This window comes from Meriones unguiculatus, chromosome 15 (genome assembly GCF_030254825.1).
Source record: "Meriones unguiculatus strain TT.TT164.6M chromosome 15, Bangor_MerUng_6.1, whole genome shotgun sequence".
Lineage (NCBI taxonomy): Eukaryota > Metazoa > Chordata > Mammalia > Rodentia > Muridae > Meriones > Meriones unguiculatus.
This window is the reverse complement of record NC_083362.1, coordinates 1,417,095-1,438,388: the sequence shown is the minus strand read 5'-3', so window position 1 is coordinate 1,438,388 and position 21,294 is coordinate 1,417,095. Positions and strand designations below refer to the sequence as shown.

The 21,294-nt window shown below is 59.2% G+C and overlaps 2 protein-coding genes across 2 annotated transcripts; both read right to left on the bottom strand.

Annotated features, from left to right (window-relative positions):
* Positions 1-1,629: 1,629 nt before the first annotated feature.
* Positions 1,630-8,296, bottom strand: Spacdr (sperm acrosome developmental regulator). The gene is made up of 3 exons (XM_060367931.1): positions 6,048-8,296; positions 5,340-5,672; positions 1,630-2,106 (listed from the first exon to the last, which is right to left on the bottom strand). Exons 1-3 carry the CDS (start codon positions 6,108-6,110, stop codon positions 1,867-1,869), a joined length of 636 nt encoding a protein of 211 aa, XP_060223914.1. The 5' UTR covers positions 6,111-8,296; the 3' UTR covers positions 1,630-1,866.
* Positions 8,297-8,436: 140 nt separating this feature from the next.
* Positions 8,437-19,238, bottom strand: Tsc22d4 (TSC22 domain family member 4). The gene is made up of 4 exons (XM_021650702.2): positions 18,495-19,238; positions 15,551-15,711; positions 9,393-9,441; positions 8,437-9,106 (listed from the first exon to the last, which is right to left on the bottom strand). Exons 1-4 carry the CDS (start codon positions 19,236-19,238, stop codon positions 8,897-8,899), a joined length of 1,164 nt encoding a protein of 387 aa, XP_021506377.1. The 3' UTR covers positions 8,437-8,896.
* Between the last annotated feature and the right edge of the window lie 2,056 nt (positions 19,239-21,294).

Below are 21,294 nucleotides of genomic sequence, written 5' to 3'. Positions count from 1 at the left end.
TTCCCTGTGTGTGAAGAGGGGCGATGAAAGCCGGGACGAGGTCTCCCTCAGCTGTTCCCCACATTAAAGTCGTTTTTACACTGTGTGTGTGTGTGTGTGTGAGCACGCACAAAGCATATACGTCTGGAAGTCAGAGGACAGCTCTTCACAGCTGTGAGGGCCGTTTCTCCTCCCTCCTCCCGACCTGCGGGTCCCAGGAATTATGGGTAGGTTGGCCGGCTCAGTGGGAGCTGCCTTCACCGCTGAGCCATCCCACTGGCCCTCCGCCGGATTTTGTGAAACGGGGTCTCTGGCGAAGCTGAAGCCTACCCATCCCGCTAGGCTGACTGGCCGATATGTGCCCCTGTGCCTGGCATTTTCACGGTGCTGGGGCTGCAAACTCAGGTCCTCGTGGTAGGTAGCTGAGGACGACCTTGCGCTGCAGATTTCCCACCTCGCTAGCGCTGGGGTTACAGTCAGGTGTCCGTACCTAGCTTGCGCAGTACTGGGCTTTGTGCATGCCAGCTAAGGGCTCTGCGCGGCAGCCCCAGCCTGTGACTTCCGGGGTCACCGCCCAGATCGGCTGCCTGCCCTTCCCTGTCTCTCCTCCTTCCCTCTCCTCCCCACCTCCCTCCCCCCACCTCCTCCTCCCTTCTCCCCTCTTCTAATCAAAGAGCTCTCTGCTCTCTAAGCTTCAAGCCTGGCTGTCAACCCCAGCCCTGAGGACTCTCAAGCCCCATTTCTAGCTGTTTCCTTGGGGAGCTCCCTCTGCCTGTGAGGGGCGGTGGGACAGAACTGGGACCCAGCACGCCCCCTCATCACCTCAGGTACACACAGCCTCCCTCCCAACGACTATGCACTTCCTCCACGGACAGTCCCCCGTCTCAGCTAAAGAGCCATAGCTCCTCCGTGGCCTCCTCAGCCCACCCTGACTTCATCCTTCCCAGCCTTGCTCAGAGCCCACGGCTTTCCAGACATCATTGCCACCCTCTCGGCAGGCCCCAGGCAGTGGGGCCAACTCTCTTCCCAGCAGAGGGCTCAGGCATGGGCATCCCCCAACCGAGGCTTCCCAGCCTGGTACGCTATCACACCCTCGTCATCACAGCACACGGACATTGACGTGAAGGACCAGCCAAGGTCCTTCTTCAGTGCAGGCTCTTCAGTGCAGGCTGCGTGCTGAGCTTGAGTCCAGCCTGGGCTGCACATACCTACTGGGTGAAGGTGCCTGCCACTAAAGCTGACCGCCTGCGTTCCACCCCTGTGCTCTGCGTGGAGAGAGAGCCAGTTGCTGCAACATGCGCGCGCGCGCACACACACGTCCTTAGCTGGAGGGCCTTGGATGAGTCCCTCCAACACCTTATCTTGTGGAATTGCTAGGGAGAGATGCCAGGGCGCCACCCAGTGGCCAAAGCTGATGCTCCGTGAATGGATGCTGTTGCCATGGTGACTGACTAGGCAGCGCAGCGGAAGGCAAGATTACTCCCCGGGAGTAGGTGGAGGAGATGGAGGGACAGGACCCGTCCACCTCTGGCATGCAAAAAGCCACCTCAGGTTCCTCCTGTTTCTCTCCACACACATACCCCGAGGGCCCAGCCCCAGCCCGGCCAACTCCCCTGACCGCCTGTCTCCCTCACGAGCACAGCCTACATCTCAGAAACATGGTGTTTATTTCTCAACATTTAGATAATTTGTTTTTCTTTACAAATTGGATAAACACGGAGAAGGGGAGTATGTTCGACCCCAGGCCCCGCCTCGGGCTTCGCGTAAGAGGCGACAGTGTGGTCAAGCGTCTCCTGTGGAGCAGCTCTGGCCCGGCGGCCCGCGCGCCCTTCCTGTCGCCCTCCTTGCAAGCGAGGTGGGGGCTCCTAAGGACGTGGGGCTCCCCGCCTACAGGGGGCTTCGGGCGTCCTGTTTGAGGCCCTGCACCGGGTCGGAGTGGCGGGAAGTGTGCGAGGCGTGCGAGCGCATGCGGCGCCTGTGGCGGCGCTCCTGCCTGCGGGCCAGCTCTCGCAGCTGCTTGCGGATGACCCAGAGCACCAGGTACACCTCCCGCAGCATCTCGGCCTCCGGCGTCTTCAGGGACGACCCGGACCTCACGCAGGTCACCGAGGCGGAAGTCACAGAAGACTGCAAAGGACACACGGGGCCACGTCAAGGGAGGAGAGCTGGCCTTCAGCTCGCTCTGCCCCCGGCCGCCACCTCCTCCAGGAGGTCCCTTCAGCTTTTCCTAGGTGATGGTCCTTCCTGCCCTCAAGGCTGCCCTAATGTCCCATGTTTCCTCTGCCTTCTCTTCCTCCCTTCCTCCTTCCCTCCCTCTCTTCATTTAGAGGTTGGAACTCACGTATTCCAGTCCACAATTGCTATGTGGTCGAGGGTGGCCTAGAATCCCTGATCCTCCTGCCTTTACCCCCTCCACCATGCGGTGCTGGGGATGGACCCGACAGTCTCATCCAGGCAAGCAGAGAAAACGGAGCCACAGAGCCGCCCGGTGTGGGCTGTTGACAGTGTCACACGCCCAGGCTGGCTCTCAACCCATCCTCCCGCCTGGGCCTGAGTGCTGAACCATTGCTCAGCCTCATCTTTTCTTTCCTTCCTCTCTCCTCTCCTTTCCTCTCCTCTCCCCTTCCCTCTCTCCCTGCATTCACTTTTTGTTGTTGTTGTTTCTGTTTTTCAAGACAGGTTTCTCTGTGTAGCCCTGGCTGTCCTGGATTTGATTTGTAGACCAGGCTGGCCTTGATCTCACAGACATCCGCCTGCCTCTGCCTCCCAAGTGCTGGAATCACAGGTGTGTGCCACAATGCCCAGCTTTCCTGCATCCACTTTTATCTTTCTGTTTTGTTTGATTTTGAGACAAGTCTTATCCTGTTAATACAGGCTGTCCCGGAGTTCGCTATGGAGCCCAGGCTGACCCTGAACTTGAAGCCGTCCTCCTGTGTCCACTTCCCAGATGCTGGGATTCCAGGCGTGAGCCAATACTGTAATCGCTGCACGCGTATGAGGGTACACAGGCTCCCACATTCACGCACGCATGCGCACACGCACACACACACACACACCACCACCACCACCAGCAGCAGCAAGAACTATACTGCCAATGTGAGAGCAGCGAGATAGCAGAGATGAGCAAATCGCTGTGCTGTGTCATATGAAAGTGTCGTATTTAATGTGCTGGCTTAAATTGCTGTTTTTTAACCCTGTTATAACTGGACTGGTGCCACCTGCCTATGATCCTAGAATGTGGGAGGCTGACCAAGGGATCAAGAGTTCAAGGTCAACCTCTGCTTCAGAGTAAGCTGACGGCCGGTCTAGGTTGCATGAGACCCCATCTCAAAAAAAAAAAAATCATAAAATTGGTATTGGTAGATTCACTGATTTTATGCAGACATTCCTAGGATTTTTGTTGTTGTTTTGTTTTGGTTATTTTGAGACAGGGTCTTGCTATGTAGTCTTGTCTGTCCTGGAACAGGCTGGCCTCAAGATCACACAGAAAAACCCTGACTCAAAAAAAAAAAAAAAATCATTAAGGCTCTAGATTGGGTTCAAATTCTACAGCCAACCTGGCCATCTATCTTGCTGTATACAAGTAGGTCTTCCGCTGAGGGACCACCGTGCTCTCGTCCCTCAGACAGCGCCCACCCGACAGCTCTTCCCCGCTTCTCCCTGCCGTCACCTCACACACAGGCACACTTGTTCCACTTCACCTCAATTTTCATCACGCCAATCAAGCTCCATCAGGCCCACTTCCCTGTTTCCTCCTCTCTGGAGGCAGTGCTTGCTGTTCCACGCCCAGTTCTTCATAGGACCCCTCTCTTGGTACCCAAATGCTCTCTACCTGAACGGAGCTCCCTTCAGGGGGGAAACCAGCCCAGCCTGTCACCCTGGCTGTGAGTTCCACAGAAGAGGACTGCAAATGACTGAACAGGACTCAGGAGCTGGACACGTATCAGCTGGCAGGGTGCCTGCCTAGCATGCACGAAGGCCCGGGTAGCAGTTGCCGGTAATCCCAGCACTGAGGAGATGGAGGCGGGAGGATCAGGAGTTCGAGGCCAGGAAAAGATGGCCCAGCTGGTAAAGTGTTTGCCATGCAAGCGTGAAGATCTGAGTTCAGATCCTCAAAACCTGTGTTGAAAGCTGGGTACTGGGCTGGCGGGATGGCTCAGCTGCCAAGAGCAGTCTGCCCCTCCAGAGGTCCTGAGTTCAATTCCCAGCTCAACCACATGGTGGCTCACAACCATCTAGACTGGAATCTGGCGCCCTCTTCTGGCATGCAGGTGCACATGCCGGTAGAGCACTCAGACATAAAATAACATCTTTTAGGAAGGAAGCCTGATAGCAAGCTGAACGGTAGTGCATCCCAGCCCTCGAGGGCCGAGCTGTGAGTTCGAGGCCAGCCTGGTCTACAGACTGAGTTCCAGGACAGCGAGGGCTATACTGAGAAACCCTGTGTTTCAACGACCCTCCCCCCAAAAACCCCAACAAAACCAAAACTGCTGGCTACTGAAGCAAGATATGTGTAACCCTAGCACTACTGAGATGAAAGGAGACGGCAGAATGCCCGGAAACTCTCAGGACAAGCAGACGTCTACAGCAGTCTACACTAAACAAGAGACCTCGCAGAGATACAGAGATGTGTCCTGGTCAAGAGCACTCGCTGGTTTGGTTTGGTTTTTGGTTTGTCAAGACAGGGTTTCTCTGTGTAGCCCTGGCTGTCCTGGAACACACACACTTGGGAGGCAGAAGTAAGAAGATCTCTGTGAGTTCCAAGCCAGCCTGGCATACACAGAGTTCCATTCCAGGTTGAGAACCTGTCTCAGAAAAATAAAAACGGACAAAGAGAATAAAAATCTCGGGGCTGGAGAGAGGGCTCGGCAGTTAGCAATATCTGCTCTTCCTGCAGGCCCACAGCCATCAGGCAGCTCACAGCCACCTGTGACTCCGGGCTCCAGAAGTTCTGACAATCTTTTGTGGCCTCTTTTGGACAACTGCACATATGTGGCGCACATACAGAGAAGTAGGAACACACACAAATAAATAATTTTTGGGGGGGGAGGGTTAGAAACAGGGTTTCTCTGTGTAGCCCTGGCTGTCCTGGAACTCATGTTGTAGACCAGGCTGGCCTCAAACTCAGAGATCTGCCTGCCTCTGGCTCCCAAGTGCTGGGATTAAGGTGTGTGCCGCCACCACCAGACTCATAAATAACATTAAAAATTGATCAGAAATAAATGCACACAGGAATGAGTGTCTATCCTCAGCAACATGGCCAGACTCGGCCACACGGGGCCCTGCCTCAAAAAAACTGTGATGGAGGAGGAAGGGGGGGGAGAGAATGGGTCTCAGGGTAGGAGCCGAATGGTACCCACCTTCCACCTGCACAGCCGCCAGCCAGACTGCAACACTGAGACCATCAGCGTGGAAACTGAGTGGGCCACGGTCTGGGACAGCTGCCTGAACGAGCGGCTGTCATGGCTCTCCCCGCTCTCCTGACTGTGCACAGCAGGGCTTTCCTTGACTGTGGCCAACATGCAGGGTTCGAGGAGCCCTAGGCTCACGTCCAGGTCGGAGACCTTGGGCTCTTTGTAGAGCTTGTCCAGCTTTTTAACGTCCAGGTCCGAGGGGACCTTCTCTGCTCCCTTCAGTGGATGCTTCTGGGGCTCATACATGCTTGGCTTGGCTCTGTGTTTCCAGAACTGGACCTACGAAATAAGACACGGGGCAGGCTAGTAGAGCCGTGGGTGACAGCTCCTGCCATGTAGGCCTGACAGCCTGAGGCAGGTCCTCGGTTGCTAGGACGGAAGAAGAAAACCAGCTCCCAAAGGTTGTCTGTGTCATGTAATGTGGGTTCCCCTACACATAACAAAAATAACAATAATAGAAATAAGGCCCAGGGTGGGGGGAGCATGCAGGAGAGACAATGAAGCTAGGGGTGGCTTTCCCCACGCCCTTCCCCAGCCATCTTAAACCCTCACTTCCTGCTCTGTGTCAGGACCGAGAAGGAGGGTTGTTCAGCTCAGATGTCATGACCCAGAACAACTCCCATCGCAGGGCCACGTCGTGTCCGTGAAACTCACCCAACTAGTCATCTTTCGCCAAATTCGCCTAACCCATTTCAAGAACCGAGTGGCCATGGTCATCACCCTACACACCACAAGTCCGAAGCAGGTGCAACGCCGGCCCTCGGGGTACAGAAGGGAAAAGGCTGCAGGGCAGCAGCCACCACCTGAGAGGACCCTCGGGTAGGAAGGCGCTTCAAGAACAGTATCTAAGGCAGAAATAAGAAAGCCAAAGGGGGTGTGACCCCCAGGGACTCATGCCAGGCCCTTCCTCCCCTCCCTGGGACAGGGAGAGGAGTCAAAGTGGGTGAGAATGTGGAGTGAAGCAGGATTCTAGATCATTGTGAGAGCTGTCTGGCCCAACCCCCTCCCCAGGACCTTCCAAGCTCTTCAGAGCCAATCACTGATGCCCTTGTCCCCTTCTGGCCCAATATCCAGGATAACAAAACCAACACTGATCAAGAGCCGAGACAGTCAGGCATTCTCCCTGGATTTTGCTAGGAAAATTGTTAAAGCACTGCCTTAAGGTAAGTGTTCTGGAGAGTGAACTAAAACTCATTAAAAGGTGTGATGTCACACCTTTAATCCCAGCACTCGGGAGGCGGAGGAAGGCGGACCACTGTGGATCACTGTGAGTTTGGGACCAGCCTGGTCTACAAAGCGAGTCCAGGAGAGCCAGGGCTACACAGAGAGACCCGGTCTCAAACAATTAAAAAAAATATATTATAGAAACTGCATTTGAAGGGGCTGGAGAGATGGCTCAGCCATTAAGAGACTGCTCCTCCAGGGGACCTGGGCTCTAACGCCAGCACCCACATGGCCGTTTACAGCCGTCTCTAACTGCTGTTCCAGAGGCTCCAGCGCCCTCTTCTGGCCTCTCGTGTACTATGAACCCACATGGCGCAAACATATGTGCAGGCAAAACACCCATGCACATAAAACAAAAAGAAAGTTAACTGGACTTGAACGAGGCATGGTGGGATCTGCCTAGAATCCTAGCGCTTGGGAGGTGAGGCAGGAGGATCAGGAGTCGGAAGGCAGCCTCAGCCAGTAAGGGAAATGACTCCTGTAAAGGGTTTGCCATACGAGTGAAGACCTGGTGTGGTCCTCAGCACCCTCCTGTGGTGCACGTCTGTACTAATGGGAAGTGGAGACAGAGGTCCCTGGGGCTTGCTGGCTGAGCCTAAGTGCTGGGCCAACGAGAGAGGCCTGCTCGAAAGACACTGAGGGCCGGGCATGGAGGTGCACGCCTGTGATCCCAGCACTCAGGCGGCGGAAGCGGGGGTCTCTGTGAGTTCCAGGCCAGCCTGGTCTGCAGAGTGAGGCCAGGACAGCCAGGGCCACACAGAGAAACCCTGTTACGAAAAAAGAAAAGCAAAAACTGTGGAAGTAATGATCAAAGAAGATAACTTTGGGCTCCACGTGTTAGATGACCCCCCTATCACAACAAAAGACTGGGGTAATGGCTGATTATACAAGCCTAGTGATCCGAGTCCGGATCCCCAGAACTACAGACACAGCAGCACCCACGTGTGTCACTGGTGCTCCAGCAAGGGAGTGAGAGGCGGAGAGGCAGGGCAGCCGGCCTGGCATCCAGAGCAACGAACAAGAAGTGAGACCCCGTCTCAAACAAGGTCAAAGGTGAAGGCTGACACCCCAGCTTATCCTCCGGTGTGTGGGCCAGGGCACACGGTGAACACACACCACCACCACCAGACAAGGGCCGAAGCCCAGCATGGCGATCCCGGCACACAGGAAGACCAGGCACTCAAGATCCTTCCCGGAGGTACGTTAGCAGCCGGGCTGGTCTCATGACACCCCGGGCCCCAAGAAGATCCAGGCCCAGTCTGGACTTGGCTCTAGAGCTCCTTCCTCCCTGATGCCCAGGGGTTAGGTTCTCCCGAGAGGCTCCCAGTGCCGCTGCCTTTCCCCGAGAGATGGGGACGGCTGTCCATCTGTCCGGGAGAGAAGCCCAGGCTGGAAGGGAGGAGCCGGCTCGGCCCTGGACCTCGCACAGCCAGGGGTGGGGTAGAAGCCAAGGCGGCTTGCCAGGCCTGGCGAGGGCACCATGTGCCCAAGGAGCCTGGCCCACAGCCAGCCCCGAGACAAGGGGCCCATTCAGGGTTCCCGGCCCTGCCTCCCAGCGGCCCGCAGATCCAGCCCACAGGAGGGGACTCACTGGGAAGCTGGGGGTGGATCCTCTCACTCTCCAAAGACCTCATTGTTATCCCCACCCCCTCACACTGCCAACCACCGGCACGTGGGTAGACACTGCCCCTACCTCTTTCCTCAGGCCGGCCTGCCAGGCCCTTCCAGGGACGAGGACCAGTCCAGCCTTCCCCACGGACACGCACATGGTATCTTCAGGGAGAGTGTGTGCGCGCACAACACTGCACCAACCTCCATATTCAAGTTTCTTCAGATTTTTTTTAATTATAATTATTATTTTAATAACAACTTGAATCCCAGAAGTTGACGATACTGTCCATACACCCTCCCCTGGGTAGAGGAGAGAGGGGGCACTTGGAAGGAGCACAGTGGGGTGGGGCTGGGGCCTGCCGGGGAACCTCCAAACCTTTCCAGGCCAGCTACTGCTGGGGGGTCCCCAGAAGACTGACACCTTGGGAAGGAGGTGGATGAGGGGCTCCAGAGAAGCACCCTCCCAGGTGTTCTCTCTCCCCGAAAGGCCCCAGGACTCTGGGACACCAGGTGGGAAGGGACAGGCCAAAACTGAGCCTTCGACTCCCATCCCCGGGCACTGGGGTTGGGTGCGGGCATTAAAGCTAATAGGAGGAGGGGCAGGCCGCTGGCACAGGCGCAGCAGCCGGTGGCAGCCCCCCAAAGGCACATGGTGAGGGAAAGGAGGCTCAGATGGAAGGCCCATTGGGTGCAGAGGGCCCAAGCCGCGGGAGCCCCGAGGACGGCAGCTGGGCCAGCTGCTCCGGGCTGGCCAGGGCGCGTAGCAGCCCGTTCTCCTGCTCCAGCGCCGCGTTGCGCTCGGCCAGGTCTCGGATCTGCTCCTTCAGCACCTCCACCTCTTCTCGCACGGCAAACATGAGGTGGGACTTCACCAAGTCCTGAGGCCCGGGAGCAAACAGGCCATCAGTGCTCCCACCGTCCTCCCACTGCGCCTCCTGACCGGGAGTAGTCAGGAGGAAACCCTGCCCCTTTGCCCAGAGCGGACAGCGGAGAAAGGATGAGCAGGGCCGGGAGAGGACAGGCTCCGGTCAGGGATGGAGCAGAGCTTATGGGAAGCCAAAGGACGAAGCAGAGACGGAGGGCGAGAGCGACTGCAGTTTGCAGTAATGGGAGAGGACAGACGCACAGATGGACTGCTTGAGGGGCCACCCTGTCTTTTCTTACCATGGCTTGTTCAATCTTGTTGTCAATGCCAACCAGGCTTCCGGAACCACTGGAGAGACACGGGAAAGAACAGGTTGAGGAGGTCCCCCAGGTCAGCTACGCCTTCCGGGTGCTCCCTGCTCTAGGACCTGGCCTATGCCCGCCCCACCCCCCAGTACCTGTGACAGTACAGGATCAGAGGGAGGAGGCTTTTGTCCATCCCCGGGCGGGGTGAAGGTCGCTGCCCGGGGGCCCCCAGGCCCTGGTGGGGAGCAGGGCCCGATGCCCCCCGGATGGGGGATGACCCCCGTGGGGAGCTCGGGGAAGATGCACAGACCCTTTTCCGGGGTGCCCCTGGCACCATCCCTACCGCTCGCGTCTCGTAAGACGACACCAGGGACTTCACAGAGACCCCTGGCTGGGACATCCCTGAGGGAAGGGTCATCAGAACCCACTCCCGAGCAAAGGGCTGTGTCAGATGGGGCGCCTGGGGCTCGAGCCCCCAGGCAGAGTGGGGTTCTGTGGATGCCAGGCAGGCAGGGAGGAGACAGGACCTACCCCGTGCTGGCCTGGGAGATATTCAAGCCTGCCCTCCCCCTCAGGGCAAGGCACAGCTGCTATTGGTCCCTCGGGGACATGGGGACCCCCTCCCTTGGCTCCACAGTGGGCGGGAATTCCCAGACACACATGGTCTGTGCCAGTGTCCCCTTCTCACCCTGGCACCACTCCCAGACTGGAGGGGAAGGGGAGGTGAAGTCAGCTGGTGGATGGGCAGAGGAGGGGCCGCGGGGCGAGAAGGCTGGCCTGGGGAGGGGCTTGAAGGTGAGACCCACGGGGCCTGCCCATGACCTACGCCTTCCTCTCTGCCCCGTCCAATCAACGTGGCCTGCCTCAACTCTGAGAAAGGGACCAAACAAGGGGCCTGGGTGGAAATGTATACATTTTAGGTGGCTCCTGCAACCCGGGAAAGAGGGGACCCCACTTCAGGGAAGGAGAGAATTAACGGTTACCACGGCAACAGAAACATCCAGGCCCACTCCCGTGCTGGGAGCCCTGTAAGTCAGCAGCAGCCTGTGTGCAATGAGACCCGGACGGGTCATATGAAAATGCAAAACAACAGCAAAAACAGACCAGGTGAGGCTGGACATAGACACTGGACAGAGGCAGGGACCAGCTAGCCCCTTGTTAAAGGGCAGGCCTGGCTGCAGTTTCTCCATTGGCCACCAGAGGGCAACTCAGGCCCGGCTCAATGCCCCAGGGCCCAGGCTCTCAACTGCCACCAGGATAGAGTCTGGTCCTTGCTCAAGCCCCTCTGCGCACCCAGGACTTTCTAGGGTCTCCCTGCCCTGCCGCAGCCCCCAATAACCTCTGTCTGGCCGTCTGAGCTGGGAGGCGGGTTCTTGTTTCAGTTCCCCAAGCCTCCCTTCTGCTTCCTCCAGGACACAGGGGTCTCCAGCCCCGCCCCTCCCCGAGTCAGGGTGCCACTTTGCTGCACTCATGTATGCTGGCTCTTCCGTACTTGCTCCCACCCGCTGCCAGCTCCAACCTGCTTCCCTACAGGGGCATCTCTACCGGGTCCAAGGTGACCCTCGCATGGGGCCCTGGCGTCAGAGAGGCAGCTGGGAATTTTCCATTTCCCGGCCAAGCTCTGAGTGCAGGAGGGGCCCACAGGTAGGACAACCACAGGGTGGGCAGGCTAGAAAGAGCAGGATGTTCGTGACTGCAGACACACGGAGCCTCCACAGGCAGGGGACAGGGGAGATGCTTAAGAATGGAGGTCGGGGCAGAGGGGTGACAGGGCACCAGGGCTCAGGGGCCAACAGCCTGAGGTCCATACCCAGACCCGACATTGTGGAGGCAAAGGACAGACTTTCCCCAAGTTGTCCTCTGACCTCCCCATATTGCACTTGGACACACAAAAATGTGCAAACACACACACACACACACACCTCCCGAAGGCTACTAGCCACTATCCAATTTGTTTTCAAGATACTTCCATACAGTACCTGGGAGGGGGGAGACTACAGAAAAGCCAGCACCCTCCTTCCAAAGATGGGCAGATGTAGCAAAACAGAAGCGCCAGCCCTGCTTGGCGGGCACCTGGGCAGAGACGCCAAGCTAAATCCTCCACTCTTGCCAGAACTAAGGAAGAACGCAGCAACCAACATTTGCTGGCTGACTGATGGTTCTCTGCTCTCTGTTGAGCTCAGGGGATCTTGAAAGCACTTTCCCTCTGCCATTCCAGCCCTAACACTTGAAGGGAGGAGCACTCCAGAGAGCCAAGCCTTCCCTTTGGTTACCCCCAAGTGAGGGGCTACCGCGCCAAATTCTTGGACAAGGCGGGGAACCAGAAGAACAGGCACCCGGAACCCCTATGCAACTCTGTGTAACTGGGAATGAAATATCCCTTTTCCAACGGCGCTTATGGCCGCGGTCCTGAAAACTGCTCCAACTTCTAGCACAGGCCAGGCCAAGACTTCAAATGTCAATAGTACCCCCTAGGGTGGTTAGGTGTGGGGGGGGGGTTCAGGGATGGGACACGGACAGACTGTGAGGAGCTGGGGACACCAGCCAGCTCAGCTCCCCACATATGTTCTGGGAGCCCTCAGAGGCTGGGCCTGAGGCCAAGGAAGTGGCATCCAGCTGCCCCATCTTCGGGCCCTCCCAGATCTGACTCCGCAGTGCCTTTGGGGGCAGGCAGGGCAGGGCCAGGGGTGGGGGGCTGGCTCCTAACCCCAGCTAGTGAGCGGGCCCTGCCTCGGTCTTGGCGAAAGGACCTCCCAGGAGGCACACCCCAACAGGAGAGAGGGGCTTTGGAGGGAGCCAGCCTCACTGCCCGGCTGAGGAACCTTGGGCAGCTTTCTAAAAGCCCTTTTCTTTTGGGTGTCATCGTTCTCATCTGGAAGGTGAGGTCACATGGGATTGCTTGTACAGCTTCCTGAGTAAGGGTGGAGGGGTCGTCCATATGGCCAATGAGTAAGAAAGGCACTTCCCACTGAGCGTCAAGGCCTGAGCTGGCTCACCAGGACCTACATGGTGGAAGAAAACAGACTCCCACAAACTGCTCTCTGACCTTTGACCTCTACCTCCCCACACAGCACATGTGCTAATGTGTATGTATACACACATTTACAAATAAAAACAAACTTCACTTGGCAGGGACTGAGGAGATGGCTCGGTGTGTAAAGGGCGACAAGCACAAGGCCCTGAGTTTAATCCCCCAAACCCAAAGTAAACCCAGGGGTAGTGGCACAGTTTATAACCTCAACTCTTGAGGTGACAGAGACAGGAAACCCCATGGGTCTAGCTGGTCAGCCAGACTGGCCAGTTCAACAGGCCCCAGGCCAGTGAGACCCCCACAGAAGGCGGACAGCTCCAAGGTGAGATAACCACAGCCATGCTGTGTGTGCCCACACCCAAGTGCACACACCAGGAACACACCAATGCACAAGCGGGAAGCAGAAGCGCTGGAGAGAGGCTGGCAGGCAAGCCTGTTGTCTCAGCTTCTCCGAAGGCTGGGGAGGGGGAGGGCCGAAAGTTCAAGACTCGCCCGGTCAGCACAAGCACAAGCTGACAGCACAAGCAGAAGACGCGGGTAGGGGCGAGGACGCGGGGAGGGGCGGGGCCTTGGTATGTAGCTCAGTGATAGGCAGCAACTAGCAGGGTCTGAACCCAGCGGACAACCTCAGACAATACCGTGGCTTTTCTCCCTGAAGTCTCCAGGATCCGTTTCCATCAGGCCTTGAACCATCAGCTAGACACCTGGCCTCTCACCTAACCAAATACCTCGCACGCTCTGCGGGACCACAGATCTTCCAGCCGGGACCACAGAGCCTGAATTCACCAGGTGCCCCGTTTCCCCACTCCAGGCCCAAGGACTGGTAAGTTACCCCCAGCTCAACTTGGTACCCCAGTACTTAACACTGCAACCCTTTTTTCCCTGACGCATCAGATAGGTGAGGTGGGGTCTACCCACCCCATTCCTAGGGGCTTGAGGAGGGCCCAACCCAAACCCGCTGGCCCAGCAGGGTGAGGGTGAGGCTCGAGGGGCTGGGCTGGGCCGGAGCCCCAGAGCCTCGGAGGCTGGGAGCAACCGGTCAGACTAGGGCGTGCGGAGGGGTGGGACAGAGAGGGGGAGGAGGGTGCAATCAGGAGAACGGAGGCTTCAACAGGCAGAGCTCCTGTGAGAGAGCAAACTGGAGGCTCGGGAGAACGGGCAGAGGCGGCACACGGAGCCTTTTTGCCAGGGAACTTCCCAGATTGGGGGGTGGGGAGGGCTGAGAATAGAAGCGGACGGGGGCAGGTGACTGTCGGCCCTGGCTGACCTCACACCTCACACATTCCAGGGAGCCAGCTGGAAAGCAGCTCAGAGCTCCAGCCCTGCCCTGGCCGGCCGGCCCTAGCCCAGGGCCCTCCAGTTCGCACGCTCCTGGCCACCCTTCTCCTTCCCCCTCGGGCCCTCCCTCACTACGCTCTGGCTTCTTTTCTCTTGTGAGCCAGCGTCTAATTCAGGCGGTGGCACACCTAGGGGGGAAGGTAGGAAGACACCACGGCTCCGCAATGGGTCTCCCGGAGACACACACCCACGCAAGCAGCCCTTCGCCTCTTCGCCTTCCCAGCAGGAAGTCCCGCCCCTCGAGGGCCTCCGACAGGAAGTCCATTCTCCCTCCAGTAACGGCGGACGCCTGCTAGCTCTCCTGCCCAGAGCCTAGCTCTCTGACTTGGTCAACGTTCCTATAAACATCGAAAGCAAAAATCTGCCTACCGTGCCACCAAGACACGACCCCCTGGGCAGAGCCCGGGACCTGCCCTTCTGTGCTGCCTGCTGTGTGGGTTTCTATGGGCTCCCAGGTCTGTTGGTCACATCCTCTTTAAACCACCTTAAGATTTTAAATTTAGATCAACTTTAAATCAATTCCTTCTTCTTTCTTCCCGCCCACCCCTTTTCCATTTTTCTTTAAAGACATGGTTTCATATAGCCTAGGCTAGCCCCTAAAATTGTTATATAGTTGAGGATGACCTTTAACTGGATCTCCCTGCCTCCCAGCGCTGGAATTACAAAGCGCGCACGACCAACCTGGTTCATGACAGTGCAGGGAAGAAGCCCGGGCTCTGCCGACCCTGGGCCGGGGCTCTGCCGGCTGAGCAGCCCCGGCCCCCAGCACGTCTGTTGGTGCTGTCCTGAGACAGGGTTGCACTGCAGCCTGTAGTTCACGAGGCCCCAGACTTCGCTACAGAGGCCAAATTGGTTTGTCTATTTGGTTACTTTGGCTTTTTGAGACTGGGCGCAGCCCTAGCTGTCCTGGAACTCACTTGAGACCAGGCTGGCCTCACACTCAGCGATCCACCTACCTCTACCTCCTAAATGCCAGGATCAAAGGCATGCGCGACCACAGCAAGCTCCGGGGCGGTTCTAAGCCCACGGTGACCACCTTAAATCACCCCTCGAGCCACCATCACACCCAGCTCCTCCCAACCTTCCTGGGCTAGGATCTTCCCAGAGAGCCCAGGCTGGCCTTGAAATAGCCTACTTCCACTCCCGAATTCCAGATCACAGGTGGGCAGACACCACCCTGGGCACACAATGCTGTCTTGGCACTAAAGATTCGTGGGCCCTACAGTAGTTGGTGTGGATTCCTGGGCGGTCCTGTCACAGTCCTGGCGGGGCCCAGGGCACCCTTTTCCCCTTGGTGACAGGCGCAGAGGGATTGCAGATGGGGTGCACCAACTACCTCTTCGCTCTGTCTTCATTTTTCGGAGAGCGTATGACAGAGCCTGCACTGGCCCCGAGGGGGCTCATGTAGCCCCGAGCCCGAACCCAAGGCCTTGTGCATGCTAAGCCATTGCTCTACCCCCGCCCCGAGCCTCAGCCCCAGCTGTGCCCCCTCCATTTCCTATGGTCTCTGATCCATGTGCCAATGGGTTTGATCCCTAAGGCTGGCAAGAGGGCTCTGCGAGAGCTCCAGAACCTGACGACAATGACTCCCTTCCACCTCAGCAGGCCCAAGCCAACGAGGCCCACCCAGCTCTCCACAGACAGAAATGGGCCCCAGGCGAGCTGCACCCGGCCGCCGGCCGCTGCTACCTCTAACCCTTCCCAAGGTCATCTAGGGAGGACAGACACCAGGCAGGCGGGCCTGACACCTCCTGCCCCCCTCCACACAAAGGAGTCCACCTACCTCTCCTCATCACTGTCCAGGTGGCCACTGATGGCCAACATGGACCGTGCCAGGCTGAGGCTCTGGACTGCTGCGGCTCCAAAGGGGTCTGGAGACTTGTGGACCAGGCTGGCATCAAAGTAGAGGGCTGGAGAGCTGGGGCGAGAGTCGATCAGAGGCACCTGGAGGCAGAGCAGTGGGAACTGTCATGTGGGTGAGGGCTGGGGACACAGCCCAGGCGGGAGAATGCCGGCTCAGCATTCCTGGTGCCATCCCCACCACTGCAATTAGAAGTCAGATGGGGGCTGGGGGAGACACTAGGGATGGGAGCAGGGGCCCCACCTTACAATGCGCCCTGTGCAGGCGTCTTCTGCCCTTTCTAGTGCTCCCCTCCTCCAGACTCGGATACCAGAGGTGTTAGGGTGAGACATGGGGTGCCAAAGGACACCCATGCTTCCCTCAGAGCCAGGACTCCCAATTACTAAGTACAATTACAGGGTATTGTACTTAGTATCGAGACAGGGTCTCTCGGTGTAGACCAGGCTGGCCTCGAACTCATCAGGGTCCGGCGGCCTCTGCTTCCCGGGTGCTGGGATTAAAAGGCGTGCACCACCACCAACTGGCAGCGGGCACCTTTTCTTAAAATAAGGTTTCAAACTGGCCTCAAACTGGCTCTATACCTGAGGATGACCTTGAACTACGTACTGGTTTTCTCATCTCCCAAAGGCTTGGAGTTATGGGTTCCCCAGCACAGTCAGCTTATGAGATGCGGGAACGCAGGAATCGCTGAAGGCTAGGCCAGCACTACACCAACTGAGCTACATTCTCTGGGCCCCTCCCTCCCCAACCTTCCTGAGACAAGATCTCACTTGTAACGCTGACCCAGAACTTGCTATGTAGGCCAGGCTGGCCTTGAACTTGCCAACCCCCAGTTGTATACTTTCTTAAAGCCACTCAAATGTCACTTCCTTAAAGAGACACTTCCTCACTGTGTACTAGGCCACTGGACAGTTTCACTTTTTATAGCATCTAACATAATTTGAAATTAAAGTATTTATTGTGTCACCCCTGCTGGAAGGGGAGTTTGTTCTGTGCTGTCTGCAGAATGAATGCATCCTCAGACACTCCTTTCTCAAACTTCTCAGGACCTGGGGTGAAGTTCAGAGTCTCTACTCTGCCTTTGGCGGGAGGGGTGTGAGGGGCTTTGTGAAAATGGGAGGGGGAGGGGGAGCCTGGGTGTGGGCCTATAGAACCCAACAGGCAGCAGCTGGGGAGGCCTTAAAAGGGCGGAGGTGACAGGAACTGGACAAGAAGCCTCTGTGAGGGCCCCCGGGAGGCCCCACCTCAGGAAAGCCAGCTAAGAGCAGACAGTGGTTAGAGGGACAGCACAGGAACGGGGGCCCAGGGATCTGCCACCCTGCCCTCCTTCGACCTCCCTTTTTGAGACCAGGGGACAGAAGGAGAGTGAAACTCTTGAGGCAGGGAAACGGCACAGTTGCAAGCACACAGGAAATGATCGGGGCAGACGGGGAGGAAGGAAGAGGGGGTTGGGGACACTGTGGGCTGAGAGGCAGGGTCCACAAAGCCAACAAAGCTCGGGCTGCACCTCAAGCAGAGAAGGCCGGCGGGCGGCTGAGGGCTCTGCTGCCAAGGCTGACAGCCCGAGCTTGCTCTCACACGGGGACCCACATGGAAGAACGAACTGACCCCCAAACTGTCCTCTGACCTCCACATGCACACCAAGGCACGCACGTGCCCACACACACACACACACACACACACACACACACACGTAAGTAAATGTAATGAAAGTGAGGCAAAGAGCCACTGAGAAACTGGAGAGTCCGGGGATAAGGACGAGGCACCAGCAGCTCATCCAGGAGACTAAATTAAAGCAACAAAACTTAAGATGGGAAATCTCGATCCCCAAATGAGGAGCTGAAGGGGGGGGGGGCGGGTGGGAGAGCTGGTCCTGACCAGTTCTAACAGGGCTCGGGCTCAAGATATTTTTACACTGTGGTTTGAGCCCATGGCCAGGAAGGGACAGGGCCCTCACCCTCACCCTCCCTGCCTTCTCCTGGCAGCCAAGGTGTTATTTTCTCCACAGCAGAAACATCCAGCTCTCCATCTCTTAAGTGCCCACCCCAACCTCCTGCACACACGCACATACGCATGCGCGTGTACACACACACACACACACACACACACACACCCCAGGGACCCAGGCATCCTGCCCCCAGCCCAGACTTGTGGGTAGCTTCCTCTTTTGGAGACAGGAAGCTGAAAGCACAAGGATTTAACTCCTTCTCTCCTGCTTCCCCGCCTCCCACCCCATGGTGGGTGAGGTCACCGCATCTGACACAGTCCTGCAGGAGCCCAGGTAGAGAGAACTAAGATGACAGGGTGACAGGAGCACCCCGTCCCCACCCCAATTTCTCAGAGAAACTGCTTTGCAATAAGGCAGAAACTGGGGCTGGCTAGTAGCCGTTGGGCAGAATGAAGACCCAGATGAATGCCTACCTTTTATGGCCACCCCAAACCCCTGCCAGCCCCTCCCCTCAAGGGCCCAGCCAGTCACCCAGCTGGAGCCTCCGCCCTCATCACCTGGAGCCAGAGGAGGTAAAGGCTGAAGTGGGCAGGTCACATATGACAGGCTTTATGGAAACAGCCAAGGCCAAGGGCAACAATGCAAAGGCCACAGAGAAGGGAAAGAGAAGGAAAAGGGGGGAAAAGGAAGGAAGGGATGCTGAACGCAGAAAGGCTGGGAGAGAAAAAGATTTCAGAGCACAAAATGCAGAAGGGGCAAGGGGACTTGATGCCCTACCCGACGGGCAAGTGACAGAGGAGGCAGGAGGACAGGACGGAAGTTGAGGCAAGGAGGCCCAGGATACAGGTCAGACAACTGGGTACAGCGGGGCTCGCCCCGCCCCCACGGCTGTCCCTGCCCCCACAGCCCACCTCTTACCTTCCCTGTCTCCTCTGGAGCAAGGAACTCCATCCTCAGGCGAACTGGCCCATCTCTCCTCCGCGACAATGGAGGGGTTCCGGCTGCTGGACCCCCAGACTCCGAGTCTAACCTCAGAGCGGGCAGGGGCTGGGCACCGTCTCCAGTCCCGGGCCCTGGGGGGCGCTGCTGGGGCGGAGAGGCTGAGAGCGGGGGTGTCTCCACCTTGGCCTTGCCAGGTCCTGCCAGCTGGCCCAGCCCCCCTGTGAAGGAGCGGGCCTGAGGTCCAGGAGAAGTGGGGGGCGGGCGGAGCCAAGAGGTTGGGCCCTGATGCTGGCCCGGCTGCGGGATAGGGGTGCTTATGGCCAAGCTAGCCAGCTCCAACCTAGAATCCAGCGACCTGCCTCCGGCGCCTCCCGAGGCCCCTCGGATTCCCTCCAGGAGGCGGCTGAAGCCCGGGGGCTCCAGGTCTCTCTCGTAAACATCCACACACGTCCACCGACCCCTACGATAAGGCTCCCCCAAGCCTTGGGGCAGCTTCACCACCCGGAAACGGGAGGCGGGGGCTCCAGGTGGCGGGGAGCCATTCCGGGGGGTGCCCCTGCCGCCTGGATCGGGGTTGGGCTCCCCGTTGGGGAGGCGCGGCGGGGGCCCGGGGGGAGCCGGGGAGGCAGGGGAATCCGAAGGCCCTGGGCTTCCCGGGCCCTCATAGTCCGTGGTGACGCTGGTGATCTGAAAGCTACTTTTCTTCTTCCCACCGCTCATGGTCCCTGGGGCTCCGGCCTGGGCTCGGGTGGGGGAGGGGCTGGGCTCCTGGAGAGGGGCTCAGGCACCTCTGGAACAGGGGGGCCACATGGCGGGGACATCGGGGCCCCCGGGGACGTCCGGGTCCGACATGGCAGGAGGGCCTTGTGGGAACTGGGGGTGCCTGGTTAGTGACTGGAGCGCAGGGGAGGCGGCGGGGTGGGGGTGGGCAGAGGCAGGTTTTTCCTGCTGCTGTCGCTGCCGAAACCCCAGAGCTGAGCTTGCAAACTGTTAAAAGAAAGAGACAGAGAGTGAGGGAGAGAGAGAGAAGGGGGCCGTGCGTGTGTGTGTGTGTGTGTGTGTGTGTGTGTGTGTGTAAAGAGAAGCAGGGGCCCAACCACCTCCGGGGCGTCCTCTCGGGGGGCGACTCAGGGCAGGGAAAGAAGCCACTGGAGACCCAGATCCAAGTGGGACGGCGGAGCGGGGCGACGGGGACAGAACTCGGGGCGCCGGGAGGGACCAGGAAGACGCGGCTGGGACCCAAAGTTGCGGACCCGTCTCGCCTGCGGCCCGGGTCCCCGGGGCCGGGGCCGAGGGGAGGGGGCCCCCGAGGCCTCCGCGGGCCCCGGCCCCGCTCCAGCCCGCCCCCCGCGCCGGCCGCCGAGCCGCGCGCCCCGCCCCGCCCCGCGCGGAGCCCGACCTACCTCCCGGGCCTCGGCCGGGCTGGGCGCCCCCGGGCGCCGGCGACGTCCCTTCTCGTCGGGCCCTCGGGCCTCCGGGGCCGGGCGGCGGTCAAGGGCGGCCGGGGGCGCGCGACCGTGCGCGCCCCGCCCGGGACGGCATCGCGGCGCAAAGTTTGCAGGCGGGAGGCGGGGAGCCGAGAGGACAGCGGCGCCTCCACGGCGGGGCGCGCTGGGTCCGCGCGGCGCGGCGGCGGCGGCTCGGGGTCCCGCGGCGGCGCTCGCTCCGGTCCCCCCACGTGGCCCCGCCGGCGGCTCGGGCTCGGGCTCGGGCTCGGGCTCGGGCTCGGGGCTGTTGACAACCCCCACACCAGGAAGTCCTGCCTTCTCGGGCCTGCTCACTGCTCGCTGCTCCTCCTCCCGCCTCCCGCCTCCCTCCTCCCGCCGAGGCCGGCTGCCAGCTGGCCCCGAGCCAGGCCCGCCGCCGCCGCGCTGCACGGTGGCCGCCGCCGCCCGAACCGCTCGCCTTAACCCTGCACCTGCCGGGCTCCCGACGGCGGGGCGGGGCGGGGGAGCAGCCCGCGGGGGTCCCTCGCTGGCGGGCTCCTGCGCTGCAGGCCCCGCGGAGGAGTCGCGAGGAACTGCCAGACAGGCTGTGGGCACCTGGCCGTCCGCGGGTACCCAGGAGTGTCCCCAGCGGCTGGGGCTGGGCTCGGCGTCTCCGGTTTCCACCGCAGCGTCGCGGGAGACCTCCCCGCGCCCCACTCCCGCGCAACAGCGAGTGCGTACGAGAACTTTCAAACGTGCCCCAGAGTAGAGGAAATAGGATGATGAACGCCCACGCGCGCCGTCACGGACTCCTCCAAACAATCGTCAGCTCTTCATCCCTCCAATACCTTTTCTTGGTTTTTGCAGCGGTGTTTGAATTTTTTTAATTACGTATGTGGGGGGGGGGGGTAAACGTCTGGAGGTCCACGGGGAGGGTCGCTTCTCTCTTTGCACCCTGTGGGGCCCAGGATGGAAAAGTGTCAGCCGTCTGGTTTGGTGGCAAGGGCCTTTACCCGCCGAGCCACGGCATCTGTCCTGCCCCCGTGTCTGCAATCCAGTTTCTCATACGGTGCTTTCCCCTTCTCAGACAGTCACACGAAGCAGAGTATCCGAAAAAGCTGTTGGCAGCAGGAGAGGCTGCGAGTGTGTGTCATAAGGACACACGCATGTGCAGCTGCACGCCTGTGTGTGCTAGCTCGAGGAGCACCCTGGGTGTCCCTCTCCGCGTCTCTCACTGAAGGCACAGCCTGGCTGGCGGCCAGCAGGCCCAGCAATCCCCCTTTCTCCGTTTTCCACAGCGCTGAGGCGGTAGGCACATGTGCCGGGCTCTGTGGGGGTGCTGAAGATTT

Excerpts from the sequence above, each read along its gene's own strand:
- Spacdr (XM_060367931.1), bottom strand. The coding sequence starts at position 6,110 with ATGACCATGGCCACTCGGTTCTTGAAATGGGTTAGGCGAATTTGGCGA. Across the intron at positions 5,673-6,047 it reads GGCGAAAGATGACTAGTTGG|GTCCAGTTCTGGAAACACAG; the intron begins GTGAGTTTCACG and ends CTTATTTCGTAG. Across the intron at positions 2,107-5,339 it reads GGCGGCTGTGCAGGTGGAAG|TCTTCTGTGACTTCCGCCTC; the intron begins GTGGGTACCATT and ends TGTCCTTTGCAG.
- Tsc22d4 (XM_021650702.2), bottom strand. The coding sequence starts at position 19,238 with ATGAGCGGTGGGAAGAAGAAAAGTAGCTTTCAGATCACCAGCGTCACC. Across the intron at positions 15,712-18,494 it reads CTCCAGAGGAGACAGGGAAG|GTGCCTCTGATCGACTCTCG; the intron begins GTAAGAGGTGGG and ends CTCTGCCTCCAG. Across the intron at positions 9,107-9,392 it reads ACAAGATTGAACAAGCCATG|GACTTGGTGAAGTCCCACCT; the intron begins GTAAGAAAAGAC and ends CCCGGGCCTCAG.